This window comes from Phoxinus phoxinus (assembly GCF_949152265.1).
Source record: "Phoxinus phoxinus genome assembly, chromosome: 3".
Classification (NCBI taxonomy): domain Eukaryota; kingdom Metazoa; phylum Chordata; class Actinopteri; order Cypriniformes; family Leuciscidae; genus Phoxinus; species Phoxinus phoxinus.
This window is the reverse complement of record NC_136878.1, coordinates 32,287,160-32,301,203: the sequence shown is the minus strand read 5'-3', so window position 1 is coordinate 32,301,203 and position 14,044 is coordinate 32,287,160. Positions and strand designations below refer to the sequence as shown.

The window sequence follows — 14,044 nt, the reverse complement described above, 5'->3', positions numbered from 1 at the left end:
AACTTTTGACCAGTAGTGTGTATTTGAGCACATTACACAGCACATTGTCTCTTATTCGGGGAAAATACACAACAGCTACCGTTTTTGGGTGATGATGACCAGTAACTGAAAACCATGCTGACCGTGTGTGAGATGAAAGAGACATTCTAGTAATATACGCTCTCAGTAGTTGGTTTAATAGTGTAAATACTGTTACAAACATTCCTGCTATGGTAAAGGAATGCGTCTAAATAGTTCAATCACAGAGAAGCTAGCAAATAAATAAACTTTGCTATTGCTTTACAGAAAGTGTGTTTTTTACTTTTAGACAGTGACAAACATATAATTGTAATTACATTCAGAGCAAGTGCATTATAAATACTAATCAAACCCACAGTTTCTTTTCTACTTCAGTACGAGTCTTGAGGTGGGAATCCGTCCAATACTCTGCAAATCCAGGGTTACATATCACGTACACTGATATTTCATACCTGGTGTCATTAATAACACATTAAGCCACTTGTTTTTGCTTCTCCGTTACTAAATAAATTCAATCCATCCCTTATTAAAGCTTGTACATTATTCTGAGGCGGACACAGAATGTCTTGTACTGTATAGTGCAGAAGTCTGGGACACTAGGTTGATGCGTTAATATTACAGCTTTAAAAAAAACCGTAACCGTCTAAACTGTCACCGTTTCATTTCAGCGTAAAACTGGACAACATGTTTTTACAATAAATATGGGAAGATGCTATGGTGGTAGGTAGCAGACCAATTACATTATTATGGCAAAAGGTAGTGTTATTCAGCCTGCGGATTTCAATCATGACGTGACGATGCCCCTTCAAAATAAAATATTAAATAGTAGCACACTGGTGTCAAAGACTTTTGCAGTTTACTTTTCTTAATGTACACATGGTATATATTCATTGGATATACTGTATATATTATGTAAATAAATATAATATTATATATATATATATATGAAAGTGTCTAGCTGGTTTTATTTGATGATGATGAAGTCATTTGTAATCACACATCACACTCACTACAAGAATAAATAGCAATGCATACAAAGAGATCATGCTTCACACACACACACAAAAAAAATCAATAAAACATGAGGCCCTTCCTCTGTGTTAATGACTTTTGATTCAATTAGTAAAATAATACAGTGCTGATGAGGTCATATTGTGGGGTGAAATTCACATTTTAAGCAACAAGAAGTATCATTTCTTATCAGCGCCACGATTACATCTGAAAGAGCCAGAATGCCATCAAATACAGCCGTCGCAGAGCAATACGATTCCTCGCAATATTTCTAGTATCAATACAGATTCAACTGCAGAAATGTCATCAGATAGTGATGTAATCTACATTGCTGTAACAATCATTTGATGGTAAAAGATACCTTTGCGAATGCGTGAGTGTGTTCTCAAAAGAATTCCAGGCAACACGCAAGTACACTTAATGGTAAAATATGGGGAGAGTGGTTACAAAGCTTCTTCTAAGACATTTTCTGCTTGTTTTTTTCTTCAGATGCAAAATCACATATAGCGATATTTGCCAGCCTTCAGACAGTCTGTAGTAAGTAATAATGGAGATGTGCCAAAGCATGCCGAGGTTCTCGCACAGATGGTACTATAATGTTTGTCTGAGAGGACAAATCTCTGGAAACACGGTCAGTTTTCAATCGGTCCATGTTTGAGATGCTCTATACTAAAACAATATACTGGATACTGAGTCATACACACTTGCAAATCCAGCTCAAATGTACCAGATTGAAGCTCATTTCAGAATACAGTTCTGTTAAGACACATTCTGTTTTTGAGTGGAAACAAAAAACGCTAAGTGAAAAAGTAGCACACATGAATTAAACATTAAGACCGTAACGAAAAAAATCCATCTTGAAAATGTCAAAAAACTTTTTTTTTTCCAAGTATAAATGTTTAAAAGAAAATGCTACTAATATGGGCATATTTAATTTGCAATATTATTTCATGTACAGATGCTTAAGACAAAAAGGAAGGTTTTCTGTGCATAAAAATATGGAATGGATTCATTTACAAAAACAACAAAAAATATTGCACATCAATTAAATAAAAGAAAAAACAGTAAAACACAATGGTTAATTTTTAGGACACTTTCCCCTGACTGTAATATACCGCTATGTGTATGTTTATTTAAAGAGCTTGTCCAAAACGTGTCCCGTTCAAACAACATCAACTATTCTCAAATCTCCAAAATGCACCTCCATATATTTCCAAAACACTTTCTTTTCTTTCTTTTTTTCTTCAAAATATGGCATCATCATTCTGTAAGGCATTTCATCCACAATTTCTATGTGCTCTACTATATACTCCTACGTATACTAGACATTCCCATGAAGTAAAAAGCTCATCGTCATTTTGATAGGAACTGTGTTAAAAAAAAAAAAACACTTTTCACAGGACTCAATGGTTTGGTCCATTTCTAAGCAAACAGGATGCAGATTTGAATTTAAGTTAAAGAAATGTAAGTGTATTTCGTGTTTCGGTATCAATTACCTATAAATATAATCAAAGATGCAACATGTGAGCTATTTTTAGAAGCATTAAATAATATTAACAATGTTCGAAATGTATATATAACACATTACATCAAATAAATTAACTTTCATTTTATGGACCATAATTGAAAAACACTACATTTCCCAGAATGCTCTAGTTTACTTACAATATTATCCAGTCAAAAGATGTCACTTTTTTAAAAACGTTGCCAAAGTACATTTTGAGGTTAATTTAAATTAAGCTAAATAAGAATTTTGGTGGCTGTATTAATTTAAAATTTCCTCAGTTAAGAAAAATACAATATACATATGAGGAAATATATAGACATAAGTAGGCAAGCTAGTCAATAACTGCTTAATGTCTTTGAAATTGCAATTCAGTAAACGTATTTTCCCGCCGTTCCAATTCAAATTCAACAATCCTGTAAGTTGTGACCAATTCAAACTCCATTTCATGAATTAAAGTTAGTTACAGTTTGCTATTTTCAGACTAACAGCTGCCCTTAAAAATTAAAGTTGAATCTAAAACGCTTGATGACAGCCAAGCTCGAATAAATAACAGCAAAAAAAGAATGGTAAGGCAAACTCCTTTTTGTTTCTGGTTTCAATAGGACACCATTTCCTGTGATGGGGCTCTTTAAATATTTCTCACACGCTCTCTCTGCTTCGTTCCAGTGCACACAGAGAGGAACAACACAGCACAGCAACCTCACTCACAGCGACAGAAAAGAACAGATGAAGAGCTCAGGGGAGGCAGTGAAGTCATGGAGAGCCATGTTGAGCAGAGCTTCAGTGGATTCGATCACAGTCACCAGTCCACAGGCCTGACACTTTCACATCAAGATTAAGGTTATATCTGGTGACAACGGGACAGGAGGCTTGAGAAAGCGTTGTAGCTTTAGATGTAAACTGGTTGCTCCTGGGCTGTTAGCAAGCGGTACATGGCAGCCGGCATAGTCTTCATGTGAATCTGTTCAGAGTGGGGCGAAACGTGAGAGTCAGGTTCAAGTGACCGCAAAAAAAACATTTAGACACTCAAGCCAAACGTGAAAATATATAAGTGTGAACTAGTGGTGGGCGATATGACCAAACACTTGAAAATGGGAGTTTTTGTGAAAATGGTGATGTCATGCGCACGACACGAGTATTACGTGTTCAGTCTACAGGCGCGTAGTGTTTCTTTACAAAGTGACATCGCCAACTACTGGCCTGGCATGAATAATACATCAATTTTGGTCATTCCGCGGATCCATATGAACGGAGATCGTTTTCACCACGTTGTCGTCTGTATGTGAAAAGCGCAAAAGAAAAACTTTTCAGTTTTTAGTACGTTGTTGTTGTTGTAGAAGCGTACCCAAATTATTTTGACCCTTTCTGGTTGTCAAACATTAGTTATCATGATGAGCAACACCTGTGGTTCCTCTGATAGGACACCTGTGTGAACTTGAGGGAATTGACTTCATACCAAAATCACACTGGCACTGGTTGATTAAAAGTCATTGCAAAAATAACTTCTGAGAAAAGTGTCCAAAACCCTTTTTGGGCCACTGTTGATAGGCTGTGAGCTACATGAAACGGAGCTAAACCGGGTGCCAACTAGTTTCGTGATCATAATTTAAATAAATAGGGTCATTACCTCATTGGAGAATTAGTGATGTGAAAAATATTATGTTGTTAGGCAGGTGTGGAGCTCGATCGTGCTCCCCAAACTTACCTCACCGACTGCATTAGACAGAATGTGTACAATCTTCTCATGAGGGGTGGCCACAACACTCTGGCTATTGATTTCAATGATCCGGTGGCCGACACGGACCCCACCGCGCTCAGCTATCCCTCCTCTCATGAGACTGCAAATCTGGAGGATGCAAAATACATTCAAGTTGTACTTCAGACCAGATTATAGTAGCATTGAGATACTATTATAGTTTTTTTTAAATCTTTTGAATACATTTATATTTTTGTATTTTCCATTTTAATTTTAGTTAAAGTTTTAGTAAGCGTGTTTTGTCATTTTTATTAGTTACTGTGTTTATGATTTATTTTATTATTATTATTATGTTGATTTATTTTATTATTATTATTATGTTGATTTATTTATTTTTTATCGTTTTAGCTAATCAAATTCAACTAAATGAAAATGAGAAATGGCAACTAGCTGGAATAAAGTTGTTTATATTTTATTTTAGTTAACGTTTATTTTAATTAAAGTAACAAAATGTTTTTGTTTTTGTTTTAGTTAACTATAATAACCTTGATTCAGACTCTTTAAAAGTCAAGTCACTATTGAAAAAACATTTGGTAATACTTTAGTTTAGGGTCCAAATCTCACTATCAACTAGTTTCTTATTAGCATGAATATTACTAGGATATTGGCTGTTTATTAGTGCTTATATAAATCACTTATTAATGCCTTATTCGGCATAACCATATTCTACATCCCTAAATCCTACCCAATACCTAAACTTAACAACTACTTACTAACTATCGATAAGCAGTTATTATGAGTTTGAGGCAAAAGTCATAGTTAATACTTAGTTAATAGTGAGAGCTGGACCCAAAACTAAAACGTGACCAAAAATTACTGTAGCACTGATTACAAACTACTACAACATTAAAGTATAAATAACAATAAAGGTCAATAACAATATTTTCATCTTAAGGCTGATAAATGGCTGTTAAAATTATTTACTCTTTTTTTCTACATAAATTAAAAATAAAACACTAAATACTATAATATACAGTATGAAAAATGAATATTAATTTCAGATTTGCTATCAATAGACACATTTTTTTCTATTTTTTTTGGTATAAATCCAAGATACCTACAATGCCATTCTGCACACTAAATCCCAGCTGATATCTCAGGTCTGGTCTTCTGATGAGGACAGTGGTCACAGGTGGGCATCTCACAATGTTAAGCTTTATTCTGGATTGGTTCTTCAATCCCTAGAAGAACAATATGTTTGACACAATACATTGAATGTAGAAGAATTGGCTAAAAAATAAAATCAGTGAATGAGAATTAGAATGAAATCTTTGAAATTCACAATATTTTTGCACATAAAGTGTACTTAAAGTCCACTTGTACCTTGATAATAGTCTGGCAGGTGGAGAGGGGTAATCCCACCAGGCTGGTGCCATTGATGGACATAATCTGGTCCCCAATGTTCAGCCTGCCGGACTTCTCTGCCGGGCCGCCGTGCATCATGTTTGCTATAATAACTGTGGGAAGGATGGAGCCCCAGCCCGACTCTACAATCACCAGCCCAAGAATCTCTCCCTTCTGCTTCTCTATGTAAACCTGTAGTGCACAGACACATACGCACCACTTTTATCACTGCTAAAACACGATTTAGTCAACATTACTGATAATTCTGACATTATCAAGGCAAATTCTCAAAATTTCACAGTAATCTTCTGTTTCCACAAGGCATGTGCTGTCCACTTACATCTTTGCAGTTCTCGGACTTGGAAAAGTGAATGAGGTCATCGTTGTACATGTCCTGCGTGTTGAGGAGGTCGCTATACTCTTTCTGGCTCAGATCCTCTGGGTTGATGCCATTGGCACGCAGAAACTCTTGGTATGCCACGCTGAAAGCCTGGCCGATGGATTGAGCTATGAGCTGAGCCTGAGCACAAATAGAAATCAGGTAAAATGAACAACTAATATTATATGGAATAACAAATATTACATTGCATAAATACAATTTGATTTATCCAACCATTTTTAAAGGACAGCAGCAGTTTAAAAAAAGATGCCAGTTAAACACATGGGTCAAGAGACGACAAGGGCGGCATCCCACAGGATAGTCGCATACACATCTTTTGCCCTCATGTCACTGTTGTACACTGTGCTGAGACATACGCTGTGACATATACGGGCTCTTTAAATTCAAATAGCCTCTGCAGCCGAACAGAGAAAAGGTCACTTCCCGTCTACTGATTCAACCCACGCAGCAAGATGCCCAGGAACACCATCTGGATTAATGCTATTAGAGGTCACTACCACAATGACCAGTGACTGCAATACTGAACATGCTGGGGGGAAAAATGTGAGGAGACTGAGAAAAATTGGGCCAAATATGGATGATTAAATGTGGAAAAAGTGCAAAGGGTGAATATGCAAGGGAGTTGCTGTTGTGTGTTGTGGTTGAACTCCCCTTAACTGTCGTAAAACCACTGTAATAAACAGCCAAGAGTGGCTTATTGCTTTCATCAACCGCAACAATGTGTGTAAATCCATTTTATAATATATCGTTTTATAATGCTAAAGCAATTAGGGGTGTAACGATACCTTCATTTCACGATTCGATATATATCACGATACTGAACTCACGATACGATATTATTGCGATACTCCCAAGACATATGATAAAAGGTTAACAAAAAATGTACTGTTGATTAAAATGCTAACTTTGATATTACATTGTGGGTTTAAATGAACAGGTTTGGATTTGGTGCTTGTAATTTAAGGACAATGGTGACACCAGAATAAAAATATTCATGATTCTGAAGCTGACCATTGCATTATTATACATTATAATCAACATTATATAGTAGTTTAATGTAGTACTGACACTAAAACTCTGAAAACATGATTTTTTTCTTATACAGTAATTTCTATTTTGGGTGAACTATCCACGATACATATTGTCACTATCCACGATACGTATTGTTGCATTTTTGTATTGCGATATATTGTGGCACGATATATTGTTACACCCCTAAAAGCAATTAATTGAAACTGTCGCCCTGACAGCCTCCTTTAGCCGCCGGTTGATAAGGTCACACTGACACATAGCTGGGACGAAGAACTCACATCTTCAGACTCAAACACGTGACAGATCATCTTGTATTGCCGCTTCTCGTCCTGGGCAGGGTCAGAGGCTTCCACGTTCTCCTGAGAGTCAGAGCGAGCCATTCTCCTTCTGGCCATCAACACCACGATGTTCCCAATATCAGCGATGTAAGAGATGGTCCTTAAAGGGTGGTCCATCATGGTCTCCTGTGAATCAGGAGAAGATTGTAATGGTAAGAAAAACTCTCAAAGCTTAATCTGTCTACACACACAAAACATATATATCTTCTTTTTTCCCCCCTCAATCAATATTTTTATTCTATAAAACATTGAAGATAAAAATACTGGAAAAGAAAAATTGCCAAAAGTTAATTTGGGTCTTTTTCAGAATTTTTCAAACCCCATTTGCAAATCTTTCTTCTTGTTTAAGCTTAAATCAAATCAAACCAAAATGTAGCCAGGTTTCAGCTAGTATCATTTTTTTAGTACACTACAATTCAAAAGTTTGGTGTTTGGTTACAAATATTTTATGTTTTTGAAAGAAGACTCTTATGCTCACGAACCTGCTTTTATGTGACTAAAATACAGTAAAACAGTAATTGACATGCTCAGACACAAGGAAGAATTGAGGATCTCGAAGCAGCATTAATTTTATTTAACAAAATAACACGGAATACAAAATTGCAAACTGAATGTACGATCAGGAATATGAAACCGCTTTATAAGCACTGAACGCTGAACGTTACATTAATCCGGATTAAGGAGCCAGGAGGATGACAGGCCGAGGTGGCGACGATGGGACGAGGGAACCCAGTGAAGCCGCAGGACAAGCCACGCAGGAGCCGAGGGAGCTACAGTGGAGCAGATTAATTGATGGTCTTCTGGGCTTAAGAATCTGCCTCGGCCCAAGGTGAAGCTGGGAATCTGAGGACCAAGTAATGGCTGGGAGCCAGGAAGACCAGGGTGAAGCCAGGGAACTGGGTGGAACCAGCAGAGAAAGAGAGAAATCAGTAATAAAGAATGAGCCAGGAAGCTGGACGGAGCCAGCGATGAAGAAGGAGCCAGAGTAGATGAAGGAGCTGGGAAGCTGGGCACGACCAGCAGAGGAACTGGAAGTGGATCGAGGAAACTGTCCGGAACAGGCAGGGAGCTGGATGAAACCAATGGAGTAGCGAGGTATACTAGGGTGGGCAGTAAGGTGAGAAATGGTTATGGTGACCACAAGTCCACCAAAACTCCCACAGGGATGGACATGTCATCTGGCTTTAGCTCCTGACCCACCTGGGCGACTAGTTTGGGCTCCGGGAAGACAGTGGAGAATCTTCTTCATCAATGGAGGGTTCATGGTTGGCGTGGGCTCTCGGTTTGTGGAGGGTGCAAGCTCTGGCTTTGGGTCTGAAGCAGGATTTAACTCAGGCTCTGGGTGTCAATGTTCTCCTCGACCTCCCCCACAGTTAGGGGGGAACCAACTGGCAACAAAGCAAACTCTATGTATTGCTGCAGCGGGCAGCTGGAGTTCCCCATTGGGAGACTGTAGGAGATGGTCGTCTAGCCCACTCCAAAAAACACATCTTGAGTGTGTTCTTGTCCCAGGGTCAGTCATTCTGTCATGCTCAGACATAAGGAAGAGTTGAGGCCGGATCTCAAAGCAGCATTAACTTTACTTAATAATATAACAAAGAAAACAAATCGCAAAGTGAATGTAGGAGCAGGAAATCTCAACAGCTTTTCAAGCACGTAAAGACAATAACCAACAGGAAACAGAATAAAATAAGGGATATAAACACAGGAATAACAAGCTAAATTAACACGATGCAGATGATGATCATGGGTAACCATAGAAACAAACCAGCATTTGGAATAAAGGAAACAGGAACTAAGACATAGTATTAATTAAAATGAATTCTTACTCACGGCAAACTTTTAAATGGTAGTGTGTATTTTTTTTACTTTTTTTTTTAAGATCAAGAAAAATTCAGTTTCTCATGATGAAGCAAATAAGTATTCTGTACTTATACTGACTCACTGTGATGTCTGCTCTAGTATTTTGTTCACTTTTGGTAAAAAGGTGTGGAAACCAAAGTCGTGTAGGTGATGAAGTACCTGTGAGTCTGCATTGAGCACTTTGATTCTCTGAGTGGAGATGAAGAGATCTACCTCCGTCATGGGCTGAGCTTCACCTTCTGGAGCCTGAAGATGGAGAAAAATCACACAATATCAGTCACTGAGAGAGACATTGACAGAGAGAAAGAGAGAGAGATAGAGAGAGAGAGAGAAAGAAAGAGAGAAAGCTGACAAGGCCCAGAGATGCCATGAAGGAGCGTACAAACATCTTCCAACATTTGCCATCTTTAAGGCCAGATATTCAAATTATTTTAAACTCTCTCCTTCATTGTGTAACTCTGATAACCTGTGCGTTTTTTTTAAAGCCAGCTAGTATTGCAAGTTGGCATGGGGTTAGTTTGGTTAGTTTTGTTCTTCATTTGAAGAAATTCAGTAAGTTAAGAGAAAGAGAGAGAAACAGAGTTTCAACCAAGTGCTGGACAGCGGGGGAAAAAAGACCAAGAGAAGTGCAAAACATGCTGTGCCAGATTTACACCTTCAAAAACAGTCACAAACACAGCACAGTACCTCAGAAAGAAAAAGATCAGGTACGAAGAGGAAGAAAGTAAAGATCACTTGCATTTTCTGTATCCAGCAAACTAGACATTCCTGGCCTTAACTTATTCCACGGCTTCCCCATGTAAGATCTGGTGATAAAACTGAGGCAATGTTTGGTGTGGAATGAACAATGGCTAACAGACTGTGTGGACGGACACAGGTACATGACTCATTGCTGGATTCAGAAAAAAAGAAAAATGGCAGAGCGACAGAAATTATGAAAACACTGAAGTGCTGAAACCAGGCAAAAGAAGAAGACGAAGAACAAAAATAAAAACAAAACACCAAACCGATGACCAATTACTGCACCTTCTTCCTGTTTTTGGCTAATTTCTGGGCCGTCTGCTTAGCATGGAACAAACAGAGATAGGAACAGTGTTAGATAAAGCAGAGCTCAGCAAGACCAATCACATTCGAGGTATCTCTCTGCTCAATAAGCTGCATCTGAAAAGTGACTGGAATTTTGATCAGCTGTAGAACGGATTCAGATGACACCGAGCCAAGATTATTAGACAGACACCACCCTGCTATAATATGTTGCCTTTGGTTTGTTTTCATGGCAATTTGCACCATCATCCACCAGGTGGCCCATTTGTTCTTTTAATATCACATGTCAACTATTGGTGTTATATTACGGGACATCCTGTTCATAAAACATCAACTATACAAAGCAGGGATGAACTCGGCTGGAAATCAGATTAAGAGCAAGTTCAAACTTGCCAGCAGGCTGTGATAATGGATCGAACTGGCCATCTAAGGAAGATCTACGTCATGGCAGCTGAGGCAGGGTGTATTGATTTAGATGTCTCCCCAAATGCATGCAATTTACACTTGTTTTATGTACCGCATTGAAACTGTCAATCTACTAAAACCCCTATATTAACGATCCTCAAGGATGACACTCATTTTGAGCTCATGGCTGTGCATGGGAGAAGGTACGGTGTCTCACACATGCAGGTGAGGTGTGACCCAATAAAACAAAGAACTCATAATAACCTATGATAATTTTTCAATTGTCTTTAACAACGATCTCATACAAGAATAAAATATGGTGGTAAAGGCCCGTTCACACCAAGAATGATAACTATATTATTGTATACAACCGATATTGTTCTGTTTATAAGCGCGTGCTTGTCTGTCACTTTAAATGCTCCAGCTCATTACAACAGGATGGATTCTGATTGGCTGTCAATGTTTTTATCGTTCATCAGCTGGACTAAATTGTTCTGAAAGTGATTCCAGCGATATTGTTTCTCTGTGCCGTTATAGCTGTGGTGTGAACTGCTATTCTTTAATATTGATTACGATTTTGAGAACTATATCTTTATCGTTATCTTTATAGTTATCGTACTTGGTATCCTTAACTGTATAACCCATAAGCATATTATCTTTTGAGGGTCAAGAGCATAAACCCGAAGATTTGACATCTATTTGGCCCACATTAAACTTTTTCAATTCTAAAAAGGAGCTCCATTACAAGAGAAGTGGAAACTTTTTTTAAGGTGATGTGAAATGTGACTCTTGGTCTTTTAAGCAAAACTGTTAAATCAGATAATCTACAAAAGGACAGCATATTGACTTACCGTATTCTGTAAATATTAAATGAGTGTCAAGGTTCCCTGTCAATATTTGACCAAAACTCATTTGAGGAACCCTTCAACCTTAACTGCTAAGAAGACCAGATCAGGTAATAGGGATGCATGATATCCATTAGTTATGGGATTTTATTTATTTATTCATTTTAATCAATTTAGATATAAAGATGATATTTGATATTTAATTGTGCTGCTCATTTTGAAAACATTTTTTAATTACCATCATCAACACACAATTTAATAACACTGTTAAATGTATTTATTTTCCAGAAATCTCAAAATCAATATCCATTTTCATACTCTACATTATAGTATTGGGGTGCCTAATATTACTTGTAGCATTTAATATGACTGATTTAGTTGTAAGTGTCTCCAGCATTGGATGTTGGTGAGCTGGTGTCATCATTATGCTGCTTAATATATTCCCTAGTAATATCTAGAACTACTTTCCCAGCTAACAGGGAATGTTCTCAGAACTTTCTGGCAAGGTTCTCAAATAAAGTTATGAACAAACATTAATCCACTAATGTTAATAAAATGTTTGTTCAAAGTTATCTGGCCTTTACTAATATTCTCAAAACGTTAGCACAAAACATTATTTTATACATCGTTCATGGAATGTTTTTTCTCTGAAACATTTCAATTGGATATTAATTTAACATTTTTTAAAAGTTACTACTTGTTTCAGAATGTTTGTCGAACATTTGAAAGGAACGTTCCCAAAATGTTTGCAACATAATGAAAAAAATTTGCTAATTTTGCAAAAGTTCATTTATTTCAGTAATTCAACTTACAAGGTGAAACTAATATATTATATAGACTCATTACATGCAAAGTGAGATATTTCAAGCCTTTATTTGTCATAATTTTGATGATAATGGCTTACAGCTTATAAAAACCTTTTCACAATATTCTAATTTTGAATTTGGGTTTTTTATAAGCTGTAAGCCATAATCATCAAAATTATGACAAATAAAGTCTTGAAATATCTCACTTTGCACGTAGTGAGTCTATATAATATATTAATTTCACCTTGTAAGTTGAATTACTGAAATAAATGAACTTTTGCACGATATTCTAATTTTACGAGTTTCACCCGTACATCTATATAGATAAAATGGAATGTTCTCTTAATGTTTGTATAACCAAGAAAAAAAAACATGGGCGTTTTGATAGTTCAGAGAACATAAAAAAACAAAAACATCTTCATAACATAACACGAATGTTAGAAAACTGTTTTTTTTTTAGAAACTATTTTTGTTGGGGTTGGTCAATTTGTGGAAAAGGTAAATGCTGGTCCATCAGCTTGACCAGCACCAATGCAAGGCTAACCAGACATGAATTTCATGCTGATTTAAACTGCTCTATTCAGCTGATAAAACAGAATAATCTGATGTCCACACAGTTACCTTTCAATGACTTTTTACCGTAATTATATTCATTAGCAATCATCCATTCCGATATTGTTGCCTGCAATACCACACAGCAATCTGTAATTGAACATTGAACAAAATGTACATACAAAGGGACATGCTTGGCACAGGTGTTGGGCTCACTGCATTTTTTAAGGTGGAGGTAAAAAATGCTGAGTAATGCGGCTGACAGGGCGAATGACTGATTTATGCTGCAGGAGGATGAACAGGAGGGAGGTGGTAAATGTCTCTGATCCTTAGGAACAAGAATCATGGGATAGGTCCCTGCATTTGACTATGGAATAATTTCATTGCCGCAAGAGGACCACACACGCACACACACTCTTAGTTTTACGATCATCTCTCTTCTTCTGCTGTGAACTGACATTTCAATTCGAACAACAAAATATGACTTTCTGTCAGCAAAACGCAACTTCATCATGTTGTATCCGAGGAATAAAATGCCTGCGCAATAAATACACTATCCGTATACGACAAGTCAGAGCACAGCTCTGCATTCTTTATGAATTCCCATTCTTATGTCCTAAAACTGTCACTTTTGGTTTCTGGGAACATTTATGCTGATCCTGAAGCAAGTATTGCTTAGGAAATTTCTTGAGGTAGATTCATAGAAGCTCAGGTTTACATCTTTACAGCGGGGAAAAGACAGAACACTTTCACCTCACCTTAATGCGACTCACAGCCTCCTGAGCCTGCATCATGCGCACATTTTTGGAGGGTGTCTTGTCTGAGAGCAGCTGGGTGGATCCCAGGTAGTTAGCAGCAAAGATAATACCATCAATGAGGTCCTCTGGGTCACATGGACCTGGTACTAACAGAGAGGAGAGGAGCATTTCAGATCATCTTCAAAACATGCTTATGTGGCACCTGCAGAGGACTTGGAAATTGTAACAATTAGGAAATTACAGACAATCTTACCTTCCACGTATGTCGGGAACGAAGCAAGACTTCTCCTTGACTGCACATACAACAACAAAGACACAAATGGATCAATACAACATTCTTTAAGCTGTTATTTTTAGCTATGGCA

General features: G+C 37.3%; 1 protein-coding gene across 4 annotated transcripts in view; it reads right to left on the bottom strand.

The window, feature by feature from the left end:
* Positions 1-67: 67 nt before the first annotated feature.
* The window catches only part of apba1a (amyloid beta (A4) precursor protein-binding, family A, member 1a), a 62,889-nt gene continuing 48,912 nt past the window's right edge, over positions 68-14,044 (bottom strand). For 2 of the 4 annotated variants that reach the window (XM_079606199.1, XM_079606200.1), the window contains 10 exons: positions 13,933-13,972; positions 13,680-13,825; positions 10,296-10,328; positions 9,429-9,515; positions 7,347-7,532; positions 5,977-6,156; positions 5,616-5,828; positions 5,354-5,473; positions 4,242-4,382; positions 68-3,497 (listed from right to left, as the gene is read on the bottom strand). In XM_079606199.1, the coding sequence (XP_079462325.1) occupies positions 3,426-3,497; positions 4,242-4,382; positions 5,354-5,473; positions 5,616-5,828; positions 5,977-6,156; positions 7,347-7,532; positions 9,429-9,515; positions 10,296-10,328; positions 13,680-13,825; positions 13,933-13,972 (1,218 nt within the window). In that variant the 3' untranslated portion in view covers positions 68-3,425. The remainder of the gene's footprint in view (positions 3,498-4,241; positions 4,383-5,353; positions 5,474-5,615; positions 5,829-5,976; positions 6,157-7,346; positions 7,533-9,428; positions 9,516-10,295; positions 10,329-13,679; positions 13,826-13,932; positions 13,973-14,044) is intronic. The other 2 variants (XM_079606202.1, XM_079606201.1) reach the window with 1 other exon arrangement.